Source organism: Microtus pennsylvanicus, chromosome 4 (assembly GCF_037038515.1).
Source record: "Microtus pennsylvanicus isolate mMicPen1 chromosome 4, mMicPen1.hap1, whole genome shotgun sequence".
Classification (NCBI taxonomy): domain Eukaryota; kingdom Metazoa; phylum Chordata; class Mammalia; order Rodentia; family Cricetidae; genus Microtus; species Microtus pennsylvanicus.
Window position 1 is genome coordinate 72645975 of NC_134582.1, and position 25065 is coordinate 72671039.

At 47.3% G+C, this 25065-nt stretch overlaps 1 protein-coding gene across 7 annotated transcripts in view; it reads right to left on the minus strand.

The window, feature by feature from the left end:
• Positions 1-25065, minus strand: part of Aopep (aminopeptidase O (putative)) — a 267788-nt gene that overhangs the window by 51676 nt on the left and 191047 nt on the right. For 6 of the 7 annotated variants that reach the window (XR_012910341.1, XR_012910343.1, XR_012910342.1 and 3 more), the window contains exons 12-13: positions 16278-16346; positions 16099-16173 (exon numbers count right to left, since the gene is read on the minus strand). Coding sequence is in view for 2 of the 7 variants with exons in the window: in XM_075969380.1 (XP_075825495.1) it covers positions 16099-16173; positions 16278-16346 (144 nt within the window). In the remaining 5 variants the exon portion in view is untranslated. Of the gene's footprint in view, positions 1-16098; positions 16174-16277; positions 16347-25065 lie in introns of those variants that run through there. The other variant, XR_012910345.1, reaches the window with a different exon arrangement.

Here is a 25065-nt window from a genome sequence, read left to right on the forward strand (position 1 = left end):
GGTAGAACTCAGAGACAGAGAAGAGAAGACAACAGGGCAACAAGGACGACTGAGTTGGCATGTGTAAACAGTGTCTGCCTCCTCGGTATGCTCCCAAAATAACAAAGACACGTGTCCCTGCAAAAACTCAGGAGTCATTCCGCAGCGGAAAACAACCGAGTGACTGTGAGACTGGGTGGTGTATCCACACACTGGAATGCTACGCAGGAATGAAAAGGAACAAATTACATTCCTACATTAAACAATGAAGGGACCTAGAAGCATGCCAAAAGATGGAAGGCAAATAGAATATTATATATACATACCTATGTATCACATAATTAATTCTACTGTTATGAAACATCCAGAAAATACAAACCTACAAAAAGGAAAACTACGTGTTTCCCATGCTGGGGTGGATGGTGGATGGAAAATGACCACTAACAGGCACCAAGAATTTCTGAGGGTGATGAATACATTCCAAACCTGGATTTTGGTGATGCCTGTACAACCTGACTAATTCAATAAAAATCACAAATTGTTTATGGTATATAAATTATGCCTTCTCGAGGCTGTTAAAAACACAAGCAGGCATAGAGAGCCAACAGCTGAAGCCCTGGGCAGCTGTGGAGTGTTGGATCTGAGCTGTGTGGCTTTTGCTTTCCTGACTGTGGGGCAGTGGAAAAGATGACATCAGTCTATGAGCATCAGGAGAACGCAGAAATCTGCTCTTCAATTTCCTCCTGGATAATAGAGGAGTGTGGGGGAGACAGAGGCATGCAGAGGAGCAAGCAAGTCTGTTCCTTCTTCATTACAGAGTTCAAGCCAGGTCATGGCCCTATTAGACAGGAACTGGCCGGGCCCAATCATTACTGTGCACCACCAGCCAGCGGGGGCAGTGCTGGGGCCTGGGAACCGCAAAGCCCACCACACTAACAACACAGGACTTTTTAAAGCGGTGGAAGCAGACACTGAACAGTAAGGAAATGAGAAACTGGTGAAAGTCTATGTTTAGTTCATATAACCTAAAACAAACACAAGCCTGTGACCTTCCAAATCTCCAAGTTAGGCTGCACGTGTTAAAATCAACATCAACTTAATAATTACCCATAATGAAAACATCAATCTACTAAGCAGAGTGTGCAGTGACCTGAGACGCCCTAGCCTGCTGTCCCCTCCCATCTCTGAAAAGCCTGATGTTTGTCAAGCACCTACTGAACTCCTAGCTGTGACCTGGGGAAGCCTGGCAGCCCGTGTATGAGCGGCTTCGCAGAGCCCGGTACTGTTGGCCACAAGGTGACAGAAAAGTTAATGAGGGGAGGCTGGGAAGCATGGGAGACAAGGAGTAAGGACAATCTTGTGACCCAGTGCAGAAACACACCATTACCTGCACATTCGGAAGGCGAGCACCTCAGGGCCTCATCCTCACAGAGGTTCAGACTAGGAGAGGAAGCAACACAAACTGTGCATGTGAAAAGTTGGCCAAACTGACAGAAATGGGGTGAAGTTATTTTTGGTTGCAGCCAATTTGGGCAAAAATCCATTTTATGACAAACAGATTGCTGTGGAAAGAGTTGCACAGGCAGGAAATAGGAAATGCTTTATTCACCTCCTTTCCCACCAACCCCAAGAGAATTCCTTTTATTTTGAGAAGAAAGTAATAAAACCATTCTGCCCGCCAAAAGTCCCCTCTACTGAGAGTTACTCTGGCTGGTGGTGCCACGCATAGTCTCTGCACGCACGTGCCCCGTCTGGGCAACCGGTAGTCAACAAGGGCACACCGACGCCATGTCTGGAAACTGCTGTAGCCATCGCTTGGGTGTCACTTCCTTTGACTTCTGAAATCCTTAGTCCATCCTTCTGCTGACAGGAGGAAACGTTCCAGAGGCCTCCACCCTTCCCCTAACTGCCCGAGTCTTAGAGCAGCTACTGCTCGTTGTCAGCCATGTTAGGATGCTCGGAGAACGCCAGGGGCTGCTCGAGACGGCGGCTGGCATCTTCTCGGGACTCAGCGCACCCGTCTCACTTTCTCATGCTGGACTCTGCATGCTAACTTCAGAGAGGAGAGGGGATCTGGGAGGATAAGACCACAGCCTGCCTGTACTGCTACTGCTGGCTAATGCAACGTTTGACATGAAAATTATCCTACATAAGAAAATAATTTCATCCCCCATAAAAAATTCAAGAATGCTCATAATTCAGAGGGCACAGGGAGTTTCAATCCTTAGCAATTAGGAAGCCACAGTCAGTCCACTGGGCTTTGTCCAAGGACCCTTTTAACTACTTCAAAATGACAGCTGATTACCAAGTAACTGTGTGGCTCACTTATAAAACCCTTCTAAAATGTATCGATCCTTGATTACATAAGCAAGGCCATTCTGAGAAGCCTTTTTAATCATGCATAGCCCATTACTCATAGCTGAGACAAACACTGCCCACTTCTTTAGTGTCTAAGTGGGTTTCTGTTAGTAAGTCTGAGCTTAGGGAACCGTATTAAGTATTTCAAGTCGATTCAACCTGAGAATCAGTTATTGTAAAACCTTTCCTCTGTCGTGGAGTAGCAGCAATTGGGTGGAAAGTGCAGCGTTTGTTCGGAAAGCCGTCCTAGCATTCTGTGATCAGGACAGCAGCAAACATGGACTTGTGGACGGTTAGACCTTGTAAAGTTAGCTCACTAAGACCACACCCAAAGCAGCAAATGACCCTGGTGGCTTCCACTAAAGTACCCTAGGAGGAGCCATGGGAATTCCTAGCAGATACCAGTTAAGTTTTTGCAGTTTTCTGAAGACAAGGGTCTCAGGTAGAGCAAGCTAGCCTCAAATTCCCTTTGTAGCCAAGGACAACCTTGAAGTCCCCTCACACTGCCTCCACATTCTAAACACTGAGGTTACAGGAAAGGCAGCCACCCAGGGCTGCTTCTAGGTGAAGATGGAAGGCAGACCTCGCATGCCTCTGATACATCTGGCTGGCACCTGCTAGCGCTGCCACCTGAAACCTAATACTGGGGACATTCCCGCCAGCCCATGAGGACAATACATCCCTATCTGTCCTCAGCTCTAGGGCTCCTGTCCTCTTAATTCAGTAAAGACAAATGGTTGTGGGCAGGTCTAAGACAGCCATTCCAAGGCTTCCAAAGACTGGAGTGGCCAAGAGAAAATAGTGGAACATGGGATTTCACTCCATCCACGTGACTTCACATCCCAGTGCTAGGGCTCTAAGGACAGAGAAAAGCACAAGATTTCAGCTTAATTCTAAAAGAGTCAGGGACCAAACATTACTCTGTGCAGAGTGCAGCTCAGGAAACCACATGTTCTGGGAAGAGAAACAGGAACAGGCCAGCCACAGTTAGCATGACTCAGAAAACCAAAGTAAAAAACGGCCTGGAAAGTACAATGTCCTTCACCAACGGGCACTTTGCCGACTACTGTTGTCTAACATGGCACTAAGGTCCGTCATAAAGAGCTGTCCACATGCTGGTAACGGTTTTTGTAACAAAGGTGCAGTAAGATCTGCTTCTTCCCTGCTCTCCATTTAAAGCATGTGTTTCAGTCTCCAGGTGCCCAAACCACACTGAAGACTAGTAATCCATAAAACCCACACTGGGAGCTGTCTGTACCAGTCTGTGACCTCAGAACAGGTTCTACCCAGGAAAGAAGTGAGACGTAGCCAGCCCAGGTTCGCATGTGACATTGGAGAGAGTCCTGGGCCAGAGTCTGACTTCTCTTATGGCAAACTTCATGGGGAGTTCTAGATGCACAGGGGAGCAGGGCGGTGGTGCTGATGGTAGCAGGGGCAGGGGGTATCCAGTTCCAGGCCAGACTGTGCTATGCAGCATGGCCCTGTCTCAAAACAACAGAGAAAACTAACAGAAAATGAGTTTGAAGCTGAGCAAGCAGAAGCAAAGAAACATTTTTTACCTTCTGCTTTAGTGCTCTGTCTGTTCAACCCTCACTGTTTCCAACTAGCGGCTTCCTAGATGGGCAAGGCTGCCAATGACTCTGCATTATACCCAGCAGTTCCGCTAAGGCTTGGTTGGTTGGTGAGTCAAAGTCACACGCAAACTGCCCGTTCTGGAAACGGTATCTGCAGCTTCAGTCCAGGGGTGGGAGAGGCTGGCCACAGAGTAGGTCCCAGCACAAACCAAAAAAGCTCTGAGACCAAGGCCAGTCCGGTGGTGCGTATGCGGGCCCTTCCCCCATGTTTCTAGGCACACACTCCCAACCCGTGTGCACACAGCCCAGCATGGATCCTCTACTACCAGACGTGCCCAGGTCAATCTGGTTTGTCTTCTGACAGTCCAGCATTCATTTATGAGACCATGCTATACCCAACACCAGGTGCAAAGTGTGCCCCAGGGCCAGTATGACCGGACACGCTCCACTCTCGAGGCCGTCACCCGCCTACAGCTCTGCTCCACAGCTGCCAGCAGATTTCCTTTCCTCCCCAACGCCTGCTCCGCCTGCCCTCTGCAGCCCACAGTTCTCAGGGACCGAACCTTCATGTTCCATGTGCAGTTTTAATTCTATCACTATGCTTTCAGGGATGGTCTGACTGGCCCTACAAGCAAAGCCCAACAAATAGTAAGAAAATTTCACAGGCTTAAGATGTGGCTCAGTGGTAAAATGCCTGAGTAGAACACTCAAAAACTTTAAGCACAAAGAAAAATTTCCTTAACTAAATTTGAAACTCATCAAGGTATGAACATGCACAAACATGAAAACATTACATCTACTAAAAACATCTGAGGGCTGCAGGGAAGGCAGTGGGGTGACGCTACCCTTCATTCCAAAGTACGATGGCCACTTACATTTGATTCAATATACATTAATACTACATACATACATACATGCATGCATGCATGAATACATGTGCATGTGCACACGCACAAACACGCACTCACTTTTATGCCACAGTTGCTTGGTCTGTGACAAACCCTGTGGGTGCCTGGCTGTCCCCGCAGCAGCCAGCCTGTCTGGCCCAGTACTTGGTGCCAAGACAGTGCAGTCTGTGCACTTCTAAACAAGCCAGAGCATAAGGGTTTCCTTGGGGATGGCCTTCCAGGGTACACTAGACTCCTTTCCTGTCCCCCTCAGTGTCCAGGGCCCAGACTCAGCATGTCTGGCCTCATGTTTATCTTCATGCAGAACCCCAAACTGGCGTGCCTCTGCGTGTGTGTGTGTGTGTGTGTGTGTGTGTGTGTGTGTGTGTGTGTGTGTGTGTATGTGTGTGGTGGGGGGGTACCGACAAGTGGAAAATGCAGTAAAAAGGAGGCAGGGGAGAATAAGGCCAGCACACAGCCTAGGAATTGAAAACCAGATAAGGATCTGAGCTGCAGAAGCCGTGAGGTTCTCAAGCGAAGCAGCATGGCCATCGCCTCCCTGTCTTCTCATGAGGCCCTCAGACAAACGCACTTAGGATCTCCAGTGATTGTTAGAACAGAGCCTACTCCTCTGGTTGTGTGATTTGTGGCTTTTCCAGTTGTTCTGACAGCTTCCTGCCAGTGGTGACTGTATTTTGTGAGCTTGTCTTCTACTCCGTGGTCTTCCCAATGCGCTATGCTGTATGCAGCGTGGCACACGGTCAGATTTCCACAGGTCCAAAACTCTGACTTCTCTTTAACATTCAGAACCTCCACGCAACTAAGAATATCCAAGGAAAACAGTAATTTCACAGACAGCTAGAGTTCACTTTTTGTAACACAATAAATGAGAACATTGCACACTTGTGGAACCTTCTCTCTCTCTGGCCTCACAGTAGCTGTGCACTGAGAAACATACATGCTGCAAGGGCCAGAGTGTCTGAGAAGTGAAAGAAAAGCTCCGTGAAGAATCCACAGCAATGACTTACCCAGCATCCACCTGAAATGCATGTCAGCATCATGAAACCATGCGTCAGGACTCCAGGCCGGCTGGGAGGACACAACAGACAGGGTGACACGAGACACAGGGAGTTTGCTGCTCCTCTGAAGCAGAGTAAGGCCTGGAGGCAGACAGCTAGACAAGCTCCATCTGCTGCTGCAGAAACCAGCATGCTCTCGTCTCAGCATCAGGAGGGAAAGCCCAAGTCACATGCCTTCGGGTCACCGACCTTTCTCACCATTATTGAAAAGGGGTCCTAAAAATGCATCCAATGTTTAGTGAAAGCCAGGGCACCCATATAACTCCCACCAGGCTCAAAAGGGGAACATACCTAACCCTTCCACAAGGTGACATGGGGTCCCAAGGTCTCAGCAGAGCTGGGCTCTGCTGGAAGGACAAGAGGACGCTGGCAGCATCAGACTTATTCGAGGGAGGGTGAGGATGGTCATCTTTAGGAGACAAAGAGGAAGCCACACCCAGGAATGCTGTTGAGGACACAAAGGGCCCTGACTCACAGGAGCTCTGCATCAGAGAGCAGGCTGCTAGGAGCCAGCTGGCCTTGAAGGTGTGGTGACTCATTTGGGGAGACACCCAGATTTCCAACTTTTGGAGCCAAAGTCTGCAAGATGGAGGACTAAAGGGCGACACACACATATCTTTTCAAGAACCAGCCTGGCTGCACCCGCAACTGCACAGTAACAGTGGTGGGCAAGGGTGTAGGGATGCTGCTGGTGGGGACCGCTAACAGAGCACCTGCCGCAGGCCGAGCTACTCTAGCCCAGAGTTCCCAACAAAGGAAAAGAAGATACGTGTCTGGACGAGGGCAGCTATACCAATGAAGCAGTGTGTGTAACAACAGAAACTACAGCAAAAAACAAATTCCAAGTGTGTCTAACAATTGGTAAATGGATAAACAGAATGTAGTAAATCCAGCAATGCAATATCACTGCAACAAAGAGAAAACAAACCAAACTGCAAACAGAGAGCTGTCTGAAACAGCCCCAAACACTGTAAGACAGTTAAGCCATATATGAGTCAACTGCAATGAAGTTTCTAGAAAAGGCAAGCTATAAAGCCAGAAAGCACAGAGCTAGGAATGGGAATGGGAACTGGCCAGAAATGGGCACAAGAACTCGGGATGACAGAGACTCTGGAACTGGGCTGTGGCGCTGCAGCTGCGGCACTCATAGGACTGGCCTGGCACGCTTAAGACGGCTCCTCTCTCCAGTCAGACTGACAGTCAGCAACCAGTAACCAGACAACTTTCTTTCAATGCAAACTACCGCACATGTGCAAACTTCATGGCACATAAAACCTACCCAGCTCAACAGTCATTAAAAGACTCGACGCCGTGTTTTCTGGGCTCCGGGGCAGCCAGCGTCCTTCCTCTTCATATCAGAAAGAGCTGCTGAGGTGATTCCTCAACCCAGGATACTAACATGTTAGTTAAGGGGGCACGAGGAGACCAAACTGCACATCTGTTTCCAGATTCCTTCTGTGGCTGGTTCAAGGTCTCTTGGCTTACATACGCTTTTCTCTTCATGAACACCAGACTAACAGTAGAAACTGCAGCTGAAGATTACAGCAAGCTTTGAGTCCTGCTACCTTGTAAGCAGAGAGTCTATATTCTAAGATCGTTCCCCCTTTCTACATGGCTTCACGGTATGAGCTGGGAAATCAGTTTGTCTCCCTTCTCTCATATACACGAGAAGCTGGAGTCTTCCACATGGACGTTCAGAGGCCAAGAGCTGAGAAGTCAAAACTTTCGATTTGTGGACACATGAGATGCTCAGACTTCCAGGGTCCATTAAGTCCATTTGCTTTCCATCACCAGAAAGACGCTAACTTTAAAAAATAAAAAGGGTTTCATTTTAGCTGTGCTGCTGGGAACATGGGACACTTTCTCAATGCCAGGATACAATTTCCAAAAACTCCCAAGAGACTAAAAATCAGGAAAATTCTGGAACAATGGATCACCGCCGCTAATACTGAAACGTCTTAACTTCTTACTCTGTCTCGAAACCGAATGTTAAAACAGAAACACAGCCAGTAAAAAGATGGGGAGTGCAGAGGGGAGGAGACTAAGAGCTATCACGTCCAGCACAGGAGACTAAGAGCTATCACGTCCAGCACAGGAGACTAAGAGCTATCATGTCCAGCACAGGAGACTAAGAGCTATCACGTCCAGCACAGGAGACTAAGAGCTATCACGTCCAGCACAGGAGACTAAGAGCTATCACGTCCAGCACAGGAGGCACACAGAGTTTTGAGCAATAGACGGATGCTAACTTCACACTTTATTTGTTCAAGAAGACCATCTGAATGTTGATGGCAGAAATCAAGTCCCGTCGGTTCTACAAAATAACCAGGGTGGAATGAGCAGAACACATCAATATCCTGCCGTCAGCCCGGGGACCCACGCCTACTCTGCCCACCTACTGAGATTTTCCTGCACCCCTGACAGGGACCTCATCAGCTTTCTTTCAGCATCTGCCTTCTCCAATTCCTTTTTGATAAATCTTTACTCCTTGCCCCAGGTTTTCTATGTCATGAATATGAAATAAAGTTAGCAACAAAGTTGTCTAAATAAACAGAATTTGGTAAAGAATGATCAGAGATAAGGTCACATTTCTGGCCTATCCTGGTTCTTAAGTGCTGACAGAACTTGAGTGATGGATTCTAGTCCCACCTGCAAAAACAGAGGGCATTTACACAAGAAATGCATTCTCAAGTAAAAAGACCACCACCACTTACACATGGATCACTCAGAGCCCTCCCTATCAGTGCCTACAAATCAGGCCAAAGTATTAAAATGGTTTCAGTTAATTCCGTTACTCAATTCCCCACCGTAACTTCCTGCTTGTGTGTGTGAAAAGCTGCTTTATCCAAACAAGGTCCAGGCGTGAAACCTGAGTGTGGATGTCCTCAGGTGAAGCTCAGCACAGTGGCAGCCTTCATCCCTGCGTGTGCTTTTGTTATCTGCTGCAGACTGCTTTGTGAGTGGTGGCTGGTGTGTCCTGTGCTGTATCTTCCCCTCGTCAGAAACGACAGCTCGTTTCCTTGGTATTTTCCAGCAGCTTTTGACAGAGGGCTTTATGTACAACAGATTCCAGACAACGTGCTGGTCGCTGGCTGACTTGAGCTTTCTACGTTACTCATTACTAAAGAATAGGTAATCGTTTTTCCGTGTATGTTCTCTAGAACATAGAAACTCAGGGTTTTGTAGGAGAGAGAAAAACAGAAGGAAAATGGAATTTTCCATCAGAAGTCCCCGTATTCTTCAGTCAATCCCCTCGAGTGGGGCAAGGGTCTCTCCTCTCATCACGTAGAGCCAGTGATGTTCCATGTCTCAGGAAGCTGAAAAGACACGAAGTCTCTACACTTCAAACATCCTGAGCAGAGTCTCGAGAGGACACTGGAGGAACGGATTCAAAGTATTTCAGGTACATCTCATCTAGGCTTACGTCTGCTCACAGAGAGTAGAAAACTGATGTTCTCAACATACAAACCAGGAAAACTAAGTTCAAAAGCCAAGTAGCAACTGTGGGAAGTGACCCACAGTAAGGCATTTTAGAGTAAAATTTTTAGAATTTAAAGAAAAAGAAATCCAGGCACTCAGGTGGGAGGCAAGGGGGAGAATGGGTCACTCTGAAGAAAAGGAATGAGATCAGAGAAAGAAGAACAAGTGAAGGCGAGGGCTAAGGACAGATCGGCACCCACACAGCTGTGACCCAGTATTGTCTCCACAACCCTTCCTGCGAGAGAGACACCAAATCAGCTCCCAAACCACAAGGCAGGAAGAGACATCACCTGAGAGTGACCTTAGGGTGTGCAGAGTGAAGGGGACACCTTGAGGAGGTATGTGCTACCAACAGTGAAGGCATTCACTTGACCCTCCTGGCAGTGACCAAACTGAGCTGTGTGGGTCTACAAGTGTGCCATGGAACACAGCTGGTTCACCACATCGTACACCATTACTTGAAAGTAAAAGCATATTTCAGGACACGTGATAAACGGTGAAGGAACAGAAATGGTGTCTACTTTCCTCCTTGCTCACATCACAGAAAGAAGGGTGTTTATAAAAAGTAACTGGAGAACCAAACCAGACATTGCTCCAAACCCCCCAAAATGACAAAACCAATCCACCAATTCATACAAATACAAGCCAAGCTTTAATCACTTTGTGTACTGGGCTCTCAGAGGGAAACAAAAGCCACGTCACAAACCCAGGGCCAAAGTCAGGTCTAGTGTCAAGGCTTTCTGCCTCCAAGCCCTCTTTCTAGAAGATACTAAAGAAACCTCCTCCAGAAACCCCAGAAAATCTTGACCAGCATATTTTCATGGATACTATCAGCAAGGAACAAAATAAATAGCACAATTTAACAAATTGGTAAAAAAAAAAATTTCTGAGACAGAGTTTCTCAGTGTATCCCTGGTTATTGTGGAACTCACTCTGTAACCCAGGCTGGCCTCAAACTTACAGAGATCTGCCTGCCTCTGCCTCTTGAGTGCTGGGATTAAAGGCCTGTGCTGACTAGATAAGTTTTTTAGAATGTTGCAGCATCAAGGTAAGGCTGTAACAGTAAATAGCACTTATGGGCTTCATCATCTAATCAATCACACAGCACTTATGGGACCACGTGAGTTCCGAGAGCTAGGGACTCATGGATGAACTCAGAGCAGATAGATAGGACTTGTGGATGAACACAGAGTAGACAGGGACTCGTGGATGAACACAGAGCAGACAGACAGGGACTCATGGATGAACTCAGAGCAGATAGATAGGACTTGTGGATGAACACAGAGTAGACAGGGACTCGTGGATGAACACAGAGCAGACTGACTCCGGCTGGCTTCTCTGGGCCGAATACATCCGTGTGTCTGCCTGCTCTAACACATGATGAATGGAAACAATGACAGGTCCTAACCCAAGGTGACACCAGTAGGTGCTACTAAAAATAACACATCTTATTAGTGCCATATGAGCCCAGGCACAAAACAGCGGCTCATTAAAATGCCCAAGCTTAGAGCGGCTGCCAATGAAAGCCTTCTGTCACAGGAATGAAATTAATGCTGCCTATAAAAGTAACTAAAAAGCCACAAAAAATGTTCCTCTCCCACCTCCCTTTCCAACCCAAGTCTTATGTTTTATATGAAAGTGGCTTTCATCTTTCTCTGCGTGGAGGATTGGTGGTGGCTGGCATCAAACACACTAAAATCAGCACAAGTGCAATTATCTGCACTCTTTCAAGTGTTTTCAAAATACATGCTGGCTGAGACGCTCTTAATTCAGAAATGCGCGCTCTGTGCTGCTGGTGGTCGAGGCCTAACGGGAAGTTCAGATGCAGCCTGACATTTTCTGTAGCAGTCACTTGACTCGCTCACACCGCCCTCCCTAGGCAGAGGAGCCGACACCGTGCTGGTTGGGACAGGCTTTCGTGGGGCACTCACATCAACTACTGCGTGTGAGGCTCAGAACTACGCTCGCCACATGGCAAGTGCTGGCTACTGATGCGTTAACGGTTCCACTCGGAGTCTCTGAGTAAGCGGGTGAGGATGAGTGGGTGACTGTGGGTTACAAGGACCGTTTAGGGCAGGCTGGTCATTGTTTTAATTTTCCTGCTATGCCAGCTTAAAGCTGGCGGGGATTTTACCATACACAGAATTGTCAAAATCTTTTTCTGGTTTTAAATTGCAGATTCTTCAAAAGAATCAATCTATGGACCAGATGAGAATTTAATAACATAAAATCATACAAATTAAACTGTCTTTCTTAGGTTACAAAAATATATTTTATCAGCAATTTTTTCTTGGTTTAGCTTAAAGTAAGCAAAAAATGTCAAGAAACTTACATAATCTGATCTGACTTGAGACCTGCATATAGAATAATACGTTTGTTAAGGACTTATAAGAAATAAAAGGGCAGGAAGAGGTGCTGAAACAAGATGCAGGTACCCAGGGGTCCCTCAGCATCCCTGCAACACAACTCATTGCACACAAACACACCTCTCTGCTTGATTTCTTTACAATCTCTCATAAATTATTCCGTCTCCCATCACTCAGGCACAGTGGGCACACAGGACACAAAGCCACTCACTGAGGAGGTGAAGAAGGGCGGGCTGGTGATTCATTAGAACCCATAAAGCTTTTCTATGGAAATCAAGAATCAATGAAGCTATTGTACGAGGCCATGGCTCTGCAAGTGTGGACTAGTTATAGATTCTCTCAGAGCAACAGCACTCTCAAACAGAGGCACGGGCACCAAGCCAGGGAATTCCAGGGGACCCTTGCCCCAGGTGTAAGGGTAGTTGCCCAAACCCACCAGTTTTCTGGGTGCAGGGAGTGGCTACCAGTTTGGGGGGGGGGTGCTTGGTCACATGCTCCAAGTTTGTACGGGCTGGTTTACTGGTTTGAGCTCTGACAGCTTCAAGTGAAGCCTAACACACACCACTGCCTCTATATGCACAGGCAAAAGTAACTTTCTTTGTAACAACTTAAATACTGGTTTCCAGAATTACAACTGAATATAAAAGACCTTTGTCACAAAAGACAAACACGGCAGTAGAACATTTAAAGCCTGAACTACCTACCTTTAAAACATTCTGCATGTTCTCACGGCACAACTGCCACAAAAGTGTGCAATGCACCTCAAAGGAGTAAATGGTGTTGAATATGAGAACCTCACTGGGTCGACACAGATTTAAAAATTGTGGTGAATTATCCCATGGATTGTATGGCTCGCGTGTGTAACTAGATAAACAACAGAAAAGCAGAGTAAGAACGCTCCCAACTGTAGGGTTTCATCAGAGAACACACAGAGCTGACTGCCTGACGCCATCAGCCACAAACACCTCAGCACCCACAGGTCTCGCTCGTGCTCTCTGGGTGTTAATAAGTCTGCACATTTCAATCCACCTTTCAGAAAACTGCAACTTCCAAAGTTCTGCTTTCCAGGTTCTGGGGAGTGAATGTCAGCTCCCTGTGAAAGCCACGACGCACAAAGGCTGGCCCATCGCACCCTGGATGCCTGCTGCAGACACACCAGACGTGGAAGATGGCTTCCTGAGTCAGCCCAGTGGCCAGGCAGCTTCGGATCTCAGCATACACACCGAGACGCTTTCTCCACGTCATCATCAGATGTGGGATTCTTTGGACTCTAACAACAGAAATTTTCTTTCTTTAAGGAGCGCAATCTCACTGCAAGTGCATTTTCTTTAAAATATACTATTTCATAAGATGCTGTTGTAATACATATTTTAATTCTTAGATTAAAAGATATCTAAACTTTGTTCGCATGTATATGTCTTAAGATATCAGCCCTTACTCTCTAACGATGATACATAATTTGTGTTTAATCTTCAAGTTAAAAATGGATGTGATCTAAAGCCAACAGATCACGCAGCACAATCTGCACACATACTTCTCACTACTGAAATCACAACTGGAACTGACCCCACAGAGCTGGCCTCGGACCGTCCTCGGTGGGCCACTCACGTTCTTGCCTTCTGGTTGCAAAATTTATTCAAACTAAATAATGGGCATTTGAAACAATAGAAAAGGGGAGAAAATCAGGGCGAATAGAGAAAGATTCCAGGAAGTGGAGAGAGGAAACAGTCATGAGAGAATCCAGTTACAGCTATGGACAGAGAGAGACGGAGCTAGAACACAGAAATGAACGTCAAGGAACATCCCAAGAAGAAGCACAGCAGAGAAGACAGTCAGTCAGAAAGATAGGCAAAGTCCTCAAAGACGGTTCTCTGGCGAGCAGAAATGGCCAGAAAGGGAAGCTCACAGTGGCCAGGAGCGTCCAGGGAGCGCTCTAACCGCTTATATGGTGTCACGGTCACTTAACTTACTGTTTGCTGATTCACAGCCGAGCACAGGCAGTGGACTGTCCTGCTTCTTTCTTTAAGGGGAAAGCAAATGTGACCTGTAAGATGACATTCTTTCCACACGGCTCGCTCCGAGCCTGGCCTGCTGCCATGGCTGTTTTCCTTTCTCAAGACAGCCAGGAGGTTCTGTTTTTCACTGGGCAGTAAAAGCCGCATCCGCCTATAGACGGAAAACATCCCAGTTCCAGCGTAGATGTTATTACAGGCCGCTTAGTCAAAGCCGCTCAGATCTATTCCATAGTCGGTTCAGCCAAATCTACCCAGTCCAGTCCAGTCTAATCCAGGCCAACCCAGAGAGGCCTGAATGTGGGGGACACTTGAGGAGTGGAGGACAGGAAGGAGGACACCTGGCCAGCCCGAGAGAGGGCAAGGACAAAGAAGACAAAGGAGCAGACAGCAGCCAGGTCCAGAAGGAACGGCCTCACAAGCACACTCCCATTTTAGTCTTGTCAAACTGGCGAAAGCAGAAGCGCCCACGGTGGAGACACAGAAAGGACACAGGAGCTAACTTGCTTGTGGCCCAACAGACGTTTTCAATTTCGTTTTCATTATCATTTTATTTTAAGACAGGGTCTCTTTACAGGACCCTGGCTGTCCTGGAACTACGTAGACCAGGCTGGCCTTGAACTCAGAGAGATGTGCACACCTTTGCCTCTTGAGTGCTTGGATTTAAAGCATGAGTCACCAAGGCCGGGCTTAGCAGACCATTTTCTTCTTGAGTGAGCTGCTGAGGCTCCACCAGCAACAGGCTCACATCTGAGCCTGGACCTGGGCTGAACTCTCAGTCAGTGTCGTCCTCATTTTAGAATTAGGGGACACACATCCCCTGGGCCCTGTGCCATTCGGATCCCATTCTAACGCTCCCGGGACACAGATCTCACAGCGCACACGGCCCTTCAGAGGGCCTGCCCCCCAGTGTTAACACAAGGCAAGCCCTCCACAGTGCCAGTGGAATCTGGGAGAAGCGGGGACAGGGACAAAACACATGGCCACCAGGCACATCCAGTGCCCTAAACCGCTACCCACATGGTCTCAGAGGAAAGTCAGAAGTGCAGCCTCCAGCAGGTCTACCAGGACACAGTGGCGGGCAGGCTGGCTGAGGGAGCAGCGCTGCTGCTGTGCTCCAAGGTGGAGGCCTCAGTTGTTATGGCCTCCCCAGTTCTGGGCACAGTTACTGCTTCAGATTTTGGTAGAGGCGATACCAAGTATTCACTAATGACTTCTCCTTTTTCCATGTGTGGCTGATCTTATTTTTTGCCTAATAATTATACCTGCAAACATCTGTTCAAGTGCTAGGCACAAATAATGCTTTTCATTCTTTAGACATTTTATGATCTCATTCATCACTCACAAACCTTTTAAGAGTTCAACAACCATAACCTGCTACAGCATGCTAAGGTACATCCCCAAATCCTTCTGTTTAAAAAGAGTATTTTCTTACCACTGCTGAACTGAGTTGACATAAATGGCTTCTCTCTAACAAGGCGGGGTGGGGGTTACTTCTCAGACACTCAGGGCCCCTTGTGTGCCAGCAACAATATGCCTAGTTAACCCTGGTCTCCTCCAAGTGGCCCTGAGTGCCCTCAAGTGCACTCGGGAGCTCCACATCTTCTTTACTGTGAGCTTCATACACGTTCCCAGACGCCACGATGCCCATACTAAGGCAACACATCACAGAAGCTGGCAGCATCGCTATCAGCAAGAATTTGGCTTCAGAACCCAATGATTCGTCATCCCGGCAGAACAACAACACACCACTATTTTAGTCCCTTGGCGCTATTACCCCCCCCCCAACTGCATAAGTATATTTAAGCAAAACTGACAAAACCAAAACATGCCATTAACATTTGCCCCCTTTTCAATAAGAAAGGGGGCTAATAGGTTACTCACCTGATTTCAAAATATTTACTTCAGGATGAATCAAGTTTCCACCTCAAGCATTCATTCACAAGGGAGAGCAGGGAGCAAGATCTATAAACTAACTATTAAAATTCTAAATTCAGGGGGATAAATTCACTTGATGGACAGAAAAGAAAATTGGTCCTGGCACCTCTGAAGTTGCCCATTTCCCACAGGATTCCGGGTAGGGATTTGGCTGCGTGGGCGCGGGCACCGTTGCCTGTGGGGGTCTGCCGTGAAGAAGCTTTCCTTTCTCAGGAGGCACAGCGGCAGTGTAAGGAGCACCCGACAGGCCCCCATCCCGGTCACATCGGACACCACTGTTTATCAACAACCCACACGGGTAAAGCTTTCTTGCTGTAAATTTAACACAAACTCCCCAAACGCTATTCTAGTAGCAGAGACTGAATCCCGGGCACAAGGCAGCACACACGGGAACCCCTCCCGGCAGCGCCCTCCAGGGCCCCTACCTTTTCAAAGGCGGCTTCTTGCTTCCCTCTTTTGCGTTTTCGGGGTCTGCGGTTCAGTCGGATCCATTTCGCCACCTGAAGTCAAAACGCAACAGTATTTCAAGAAGGCCAAGAGGTGCAGGCGTCCCTCTCACCTGGAGCACCGTGCGCTGCTGCCCACCTCTGCCCGCCGCACTCACCTCTGAGCCCACTCGTCCTGCCAGCCCACTCCGTTTGCAGTCCTCGGCCTCCTGCTCCTCCCGCAGCGCCTGCAGGGAGAGCGAGTCAAGTTCACGGAGCCCAGCGCCACGAGCGCCACCTCGGCGGGCGCGGGGCGGGGCGGGGCCTGCCTTAAAGGTGTAGGCTCCCAGGTCCCCGCCGTTATTGTTCTCGGAAAGCACCCTCTGCCCGGGCCTACGCCCCCATACGCCTCTCCCCACCCATCCATCCATCCACCCCCGCCTTCCCCTGCCACACACCTCCGGGTCCAGTCTGAGGCTGTGGCTGAGGGATGGAAGAATCCTCCATCCTATCCTAAGCCAGGGTTCCGGAGGAAGCTTCCTGCCAGCACCTCCAAGGTGGCAGGTGACCTGGGGAGTCCCCTGTGCGAGTCTCCCCGTGGACATGCATAGCACGAGGGTGGAAGGGGGGCGGTCCTGTTCCACAGTCAAGGATGGACTCGCCCCATTTTCCTCGGTCCTCCTTGCCAACCAGGCCTGAGGAAAGGCTGCGGTGCCGCCGGTACTGGCTGACTCTGACCGCCCTTTAACTTTATCGCATTTCTTTAAAGAAAGTCTGTCGGGCCCTCTTTATTGCTACTCCATCCTTCTTTCAAGATCAAAAGGTTTAGATCAAAGCCAAGATCAAACTCGGGACTTTAAATAGAAGCAACTTTGCCACGGAGTACTTTACACAAAGAGGAGCTGCTTAATGAGACGTCAGAGTGGAAAACTTTATTGTACCCTCCATTCCCAAGCACAGCCGGACCCTCATGTGGCCACTAAAGATGCCTATGTCCTAAAATAAACAACAGGCCTGCTCGAGTGGGGGATTCTTAGCAGTGTTCTTATTTCTAGAAACGCAAACCAAACCAAAAACTAACTCTAGAACGTAAGTAGATGAAGTCAGTTTTGTACTTCATTACCCAGGTACTAAAATGTGTATTCATTTGCTAAATCCGTCACAACCAAGTTTATCCTCCTTTAAGAGGAAAGCACAGAAATATTTTTTTTAAATTTATAAGCACAGAAATAGTTAACGATTTGGAAAGCCTGGAGGCACGCATACATGTAAACATATAAATTATCAACATGCATTATGCAGATCTACTTGATTTTTAAACAGAAAGAGAACGTTAAAGTGTTCAGGCTTCATGCTGCTCATAATTCAAGAATCAATATATATTCACCATGGCAGACACTGTTTTATTCAGTCATTCCCGTGGGTGTTTGCCACCTTTAGGAACACTAACACAAACCGCTCAATGCAAAGAGTTTATTAAAAGGAAGAAAGGTAACTATTATAAACTAAGTTTACACAGACATCTACGAGAACCTGTTATGGCTGGAGAGTATTTAAAGGCTTTTATTTCCTGCCTTATAATTTTATTTGATTGTAATCTCAAACACACATGTGAGCTTGCTCTCAGATCCATAGCCCCACAGAACCACTGCTGCTGATGAGAGACAGATCTGAAACTCTGGTCATCCTGGCCCAGCACAGGGGGCACAAGGGCTCTGACTCCCTAAACTTCCAAAGCTGAGATCCACTCTGCATGTCTCCCGCCGTGTTACCTTGTTTACAACCCCTTCCACAGGGAAGCCACGAGTGTCTGTCCAAAGGAAATTACAATTCCATCTCTTTGCTTTACGGAAAACACACACTGCCTGCCTCTGGCTCTTAGCTCATGTATCATATCTGAAAGATCCCTCCTCACTATCAAGTTCAAATTCTAGTATTCTCCAGTATTCACCCTGCCTATATTGGTTTCCTTCCCTCTTTGTCACTGAGACCCCATTTTTACAGCAGTTAAAATTTTCCGATCTCCAGAAAGAATATTACTGTGTAATCTATAAAATGCAATTACATTCTACATTTCTGACATCTCAAGAGCCAGTGTTAAGATGCTGCAATTAAAGCCCACAGCCTACATTAGGCTCACTTAGTTTGGTACAATTTTTATGGCTACTTATTAATTTATCCTGTGGGTACATGTGTGTGGGAGCGTGGGCGTGCATACACCATGCCATGTGTGTACAGGTCAGAGGACAATTTGTCCAAATCAGGTCCCCCCCCACACCTTGTGGGGTCTGGGGACAGAACTCAGGTTGTCAGCCTTGGTGGTACCCACCTTCACCCACTAAGCCATCTTGCCACCCTATTACTTATTCTTATTAACCGATCAAATGCCGACCTCCTAAGCACACTTGGAAGGGTAACATCCTGTTGTTTTGTTCTTGATTTCTGTCTAAAAGTACTGCCCATCACACAACAAACATTCCATGTTTTAAAAGCGAATGGAACTGGATAGCTCAGTGGATAAAACCACTTGCTACCAAGCCTGACAACTTTAGTTTCATCCCCAGGAGCCATGTGGTGGAAGGAGAGAACTGACTCCCAAAGGTTTTCCCCTGACCTTCACACACACCATGGTACCTGTGCCAACACACATTCACATGCTAAATAAATAAATGTAATAAAGGTTTATTTAAAGTGAATGAAGTACATAGGGACAGAGGAACACCCGGCACACAGTTCAAGTGTGTGTGTGTGTGTGTGTCTTATGATGATTATTTCTCTAACTCCAATTTCTTTAACTGCTAGAATATCACCGTTTGTAAGAGGCACAAAATTATACATTTGAATTTTCTAAAAAGGAACACAGTTCTAAAATGACGTAAAAAACAAAAACAGAAAATGAAAGGTCCCTGTAACCAGTAATTCAAATTACAGCTCAGAATGGTGTTGGGGGGCTAAAGTCAGAATGAAATGTAACACTAGAAAAATTAGTGTTTTTATTGTTCAACACAACCTGAGTGCATTTCTCTTCTGTTTACTTAAATCCCTCCTTGCTTATGAGTTGATATAAATGTCAGCAGGCTGTGGAGAAGCCTTTAAAAACACTGAATTCCGCGGTTGGGGATGAATAGTCTAGCATCTTCCAGAGTGGCAAAAGCACTTCCAAGCTATCTTTTAAAAATGGACCACTTTATGCTTGAATTCTATCTTTTTAAATGCCTCAGCTAGTTGACAGGCATATTTAGAAAGGAAGTTTTTCTTAAAAACTTTTTGTCAAAGCAGTTCCTAACAGTCAAAGGCAATTTCAGAGCCCGAGGAAATGCCTCTGCTTTCAAACAAACCCGTGCTCAAAGCAGAAACTGGAGATTATTTTCAGAGAACGTCGCTTTGGGGTTTCTTTTTCAATTTTTTTTTCTTTTTGGTGGAAGAGGAAGTTATTCTTCTCACAGGAAAAGGCAGTGATGCCAATCTCGTATTGATAGGGGTGGGTGTTCTCTTCCTGCTTCTATATGGTGAATGAAGCACAACACAGAGGAGTGAGTAGAGCCCACAGGAAACCCCGTAGGGTAAACATGGGGAGCCCTTTAATTATTCCGACAGACAGAAAATTATGCTTCCCTAGGCAAAGCCAGGGGAGAACCATCTGCAGAGGGAAGCTGAGGACTTTGGCTCCCAAACAGCTAAGCACTCTGTTGCTAACATACAGCAGGCATGGTGGCCCACATTCGTGATGTCATCACTGCAGAGGCTGTGGCAGGGCTGTGAGTTCTGGACCAGTCTGAGTAACAAACAAACAAACCAACAAAAGAAAACCAAACAGCAGGAATCCAGGGGGCCTGGAAAGAGAGTGACCTTTAGAGTAAGTAGCAGGAACAAGTCAGGAGTAAGGGCTGACTGACAAAGTGTTACAGCTTTAAATCTGCAAGAATGGAACAGGCCTCATGCCTGCTTTCCCTGAGTTTAGAAGAACTGCACATAGCTTGCATGGTACTGCCTGCTCCATGCAGGGGATTTTAGCCCTGCTAGGTGAGTGTGATTCCACAGCATTATTTTCAGAAGAGATGTGTGGCTCGTACCAGACAGCCCACTGTGGGCTCTGGTCCCTGCCCAGACTTACATTTTCCTGCCTGTAAGTGCAGCCCTGAATTCATCCGCGTACCCAGAACCCTCTGCAGAGCACAACCAACTGGACAATGTGTAAGATGCTCTCCCCCTTATACTTTTAGTACCGAGGAAGGAGCCTTGCATTATGTACCCTAAGCAAGGACTCCTCTACTGAGCTGTACTCTCTGCCCCAAGACAACCACCCCATGATCCTCTCCAATATGGTAACTAATAGTGCTGCTACTAAAAAAATAATATAAATCAATAAATAAATCACACACACACACACACACACACACCTACCCCCCCCCCCACACTTCCCATGTATTCCTGCACTACTACTGTTTAAACTTCCACAAGGGACATAAGAGTTCATTCTTAGGTTCAGTCAGACCTCCATAAATCTGGCCTTGGCCTTCATCTTTCTGTGCTCTAGGAATGGCTTCTCACCATGCAAGTCTGGCGAGAAGCGATTGTCCCTTATGGAGAGACATAAACTCACAGCTGTGCTTACCAGGAAGAGGGCTGTTGCCTTTGGCATTTTTTACTTCTCTCTGGTATCAGTGTCAGGAGTGGTCAGACTAGGCTCCTGGTTTTCACCTTCTCAAAACTAGTTTATCAATCTTCCCCAATACTTGGTTCTTTGGGGACTCTCCTTAGCCAGGATAGGAACCTCAGGGACAGTTTGCGGAATATTAACTATGCCCCTTGCCCATCTTCCTGCCAAATTCTGCAGTATCTATCTGCTTTGGAAGCAGCCTTAGCTCCATTTTGGGCAGGAGAGACAATGATAAATAAAGTATTGGGATTTTAATTTTCCCCTTTAATCTCCATTTTTCCTTGATGGACTGGGAAAATGCCATGTTTCCAGCCTTTCTCTCCATCAGCACAGCACTTGGACGTTTTGTGTAAAGCTAAGGCCATATGATGATGATTATATTCTCTACAAAGGTCTGAGAAAATATTAGGAAACACCACCAGAATGTAATACACGGGTGTCAGAAAAATGCTGACAGACCCAATGTCTTATCTGAATGGTACCAAAGCTGGCAGGGAGGATGTACACTGGACACACAAGCATGATGGAGACCCTACTGCAAACGAGAAGAGCAGGACACAACACTGACGCAGAAACATGGATGCTGTTACGAACACCTGGACACTCTGTCAGGGTCTGGATCCAATAGCTGTCTGGCATCTCTAAGCCATCTTTCTCACGGAGGGCAGTAATCCAATTCCACATTTGGGTACTCAAGACAGGAAGCAGCTGTTACATATCAAGGTGTAACTATCAAAAACAAGCAGTAAGGCAGCTACTAGAACCCGAAGGGCTGGACCTGAAGACTGAATGAGCCATGAGAGACCACAGAGCCTTGGTAACTGGTAGAAAACCAGGACAGCCCAGCTCCAACAGGAGTGGTTTACACAGCACTGGACACCCAAGCTGCCCCACCTGCGTCTCACAAGGTACCAGCTTAAGCATGGAGACACTGGGTCAGGGTAATTCCAGTGCCTTTAGCACTTCGTCTGGCCTGGCCTTAGGTCTTGATGGAACAAGGGAGCATCACTTAAAATCCTTGTTTATTCTGTGGATCCAGTTAACTCCACGTCAAAACATGGACCATAGAATATAATCCAACCCTCTAACATCTGCTGGAAGAGACATCATCCTACATCCTTCATCAGGAGTGTGGCTATAGATCTTTAATGTGTGAATATACAGACACACATGCACGTATGCATGTCCATGTGGAGGTCAGAGGTCAACTTCAGGTGCTGGTCCTTGGGAGCTGTTCACATCAGCTTTGGAGACCCTCATTGGACAAGGTAGCTACAGGCTTTTTCCTCCCCAGTGCTGGGCTTTCTTACAAGTGTTCTGTGGATTTATTGACTATGCCATCGCCCTAGCCCCTGACTGTAATTCTTTATGTGACCTTGACATTTACTCCCAGACACTATAATCTTACAGAAAGGTCATAGGTGAAATACAAAATTACATATGGGGTTTTCCACCTGTGGTTCCCACCTCTGACATGTGAGAGGCGGTGTGTTGGGGTATGTGGGGTATGTTGATATGTGAGAGGCAGTGTGTTGGGGTGTGTGGGGGTGTGTTGGGGTGTATTGATACGTGAGAGGCAGTGTATTGGGGTGTGTTGGGGCGTGCTGATGTGTAAGAGGCTATACATTGGGGTGTGTTGATGAGTGAGAGGCGGTGTGTTGGGGTGTGTGGGATGTATTGTGGTGTTGAAGTGTATTGGGGTATGTTGGGGTGTGTTAATGTGTAAGAGGCGATGCACTGGGGTGTGTTGGGGTGTGAAAGGCAATGTGTTGGGGTGTATGGAATGTATTGGGGTATGTTGGGGTATATTGATGTATGAGAGGTGGTGTGTGGGGTGTGTTGGGGTGTACTGGGGTGTGTTGATATGTAAGAGGCAGTGTGTTGTGGTGGGGGTGTAACAAATCACACCATATAGGTGACCACTAAGATTTATACCACAAAGTCATCTTAAGCTCCTCTTTTTTAGCGATCTCAATGTGTCAACAGTGCCGAGAACCACTAAATTGGGTGGTTTAAATGATGGCCCATATCTAATAGCTTCCAAAAATACAGATGCTTGGAGGGAATCCAACTCTGAAAGCCAATAAAACAGAGAGTGACCACATACCATGTTCTGTGACAGCAGGTTCCCATGGGTAGAAGGGGGCATGGTGATGAGGAGGACGGGCTGATGGGTTGACACAGGGAGCATTTCCCATAGCATGTAGTTAGGAATAAACTCAGCCATGCATTAGACATGCACACGAAAAGACTTAAAACAAGATTCCCATGGTCCTTCCTCACAGAAGCAAGCAGTCTCCGTGAGACTCTGGGTTAATACACTTCTGGGTCCTGCACTGAGATTTTAGCATTTGTCTTCAGGTGGCCTGGTCTGATGTTGACTTATAGTACTGGCCACACTTTCCATGGTCTGATTACAGAGCTAGCTTAGGATCCGGGGGAAGTCTATCCAATGGAAAAAGATCCTTCTCTGTGTTTAGAGGGATTGCTCCATTAAAGAGTAGCCCATGCTAGCTGACTTCCTTGAGGTGTGGGCAGCCTGCTCTGACGAAATGGGTTCCATTGCTTAGAAAACACTCACAGGCACGCACATGCATGCATGTGCTCTGGGAGAAATAATGACAAACATCTCCCCAAAGGCACAGGCACAGACATATGGTATGGTTGTATTTTATTAGGTAAAAAGCTGACAGCACACGTGGGTATCTTCCCATCACTTCCTGGGGGCTGATATGGTACGGTGCTGTACGGCATACAGAAGCATGTGTGTAAGGGCATGCCAGTGCTTCGTGTACCCCTTAAGGAGGGGCTGTCCGGGGAGTCTAGGGCTCCAGAAAGATCTATACTTTAATAAAACCTTCCCACTCGGACTAGACTGCCTGCCATCAGGTCTCCAAAAGGAACCTAAACAAGTCACAATTTGCAAACAGAATACTGGGCCTGAATCATCTCTATTAACAAGTATAAAAACCTCTCATACACAGAGGAATGTAAAATCTGCCTCCTTTTGGAGACTATGGTTGCTGACTGTACCATGAATAATTATGACAGAAAGCCAGTTTCTAGGGTATTGTTCACCAAACACTCCATGGAAGTGGGTGTTCCGGGAAAACAATGCAAGGACCTGTGCCGGTGGTTGCTTGCTTACCAGTCCCTCTCTTCTTCCTGAGATGGTCCTCCAGGGCTGGATGAAGTCAATGTTTACTGCTCCCCAGGGCCAGCAGTGTCCATATTAGGGAAGCCAGAGCTCGCATCTCCCTCCCTCCCTCTGCCTCCACCCACTGTGTGTGGAGGTGGGAGAATGGGTGCTGGGGAATGTGACCTTGATCCCACATTGATCAGCCAAGCAGCAAGTCTTCTTTGTTCTCTAGATACCAAACATAGCTGCTCTCTGGAGGGGATCAATCCAGCCACTCCACACACAGCACAACTTCTGTGCCCCAGCAGTCAGACACCAGGAAAAAGTTGCACCCCTTAGAGCCACAGTGCAAAAGCCCACCGGACAATTCACGTTTCTATTGGGTACCTCAGACTGGATCAAAGCCCACAGTATCCCCTTCTCTGAGTTGCCCATGGAACCCTAGGCTTTATGTGTGCTGGGTGAAAGCCCTGCCACCAGGTATCGCCTTGTCCTGACTCTTTTCCTGCTGTGGTTTAACCTATTATACAAATACTGTGGTCTCCTTTAGCTTTGCTTCCTGTCTTCCTTGCTATCTGAGGTCTTAAGGTCACCAGAAAACAGGCTAGCACAACCAACTAGGCTGTTGCTGCTGTTGAAGCTGTGCTGTGAATCTGGCCTCACTGTCCCGGGATGAAGCCCAGGTGCGGGGGGGGGAGGGGGACTCTGAGGACCGAGAGCAGGGCACTGTCGCTGCTTCTTGAACATTCGCATCACATAACCTCTCCGAGCCCGTGAGAAACACACACTTTACTGAGGGGGAAATGGGACAGTGCCAAAGCAGACAGAACAGTCATCTTTAATTCCTGTCCTCCTCCACTCCCCACAGGGACGTAGCATCCTTGGGCAGAGTCCGTAGAGGTGTGGCCCATCTGAGCCACTGCAAAGGAGCACCTGTCCCTTCCAGTGGTGAGTGGCAGACAGGAGAAGCAGTTTCTCTTTCTCATATCTCTTATTACAGAGGAGAATCAACAATCCCACTACTAGACCCTTCTCATAGAAGACAATAAGCCATATTTTGCTACAGGAAACAAAGCCAGATGTGGTGGTCACATCTGTAATCTCAGCATTCATAACATCAAGTCAGGAGAATCAAGAGTTCAAGGCCAGCCTGGGATACACAGAAATG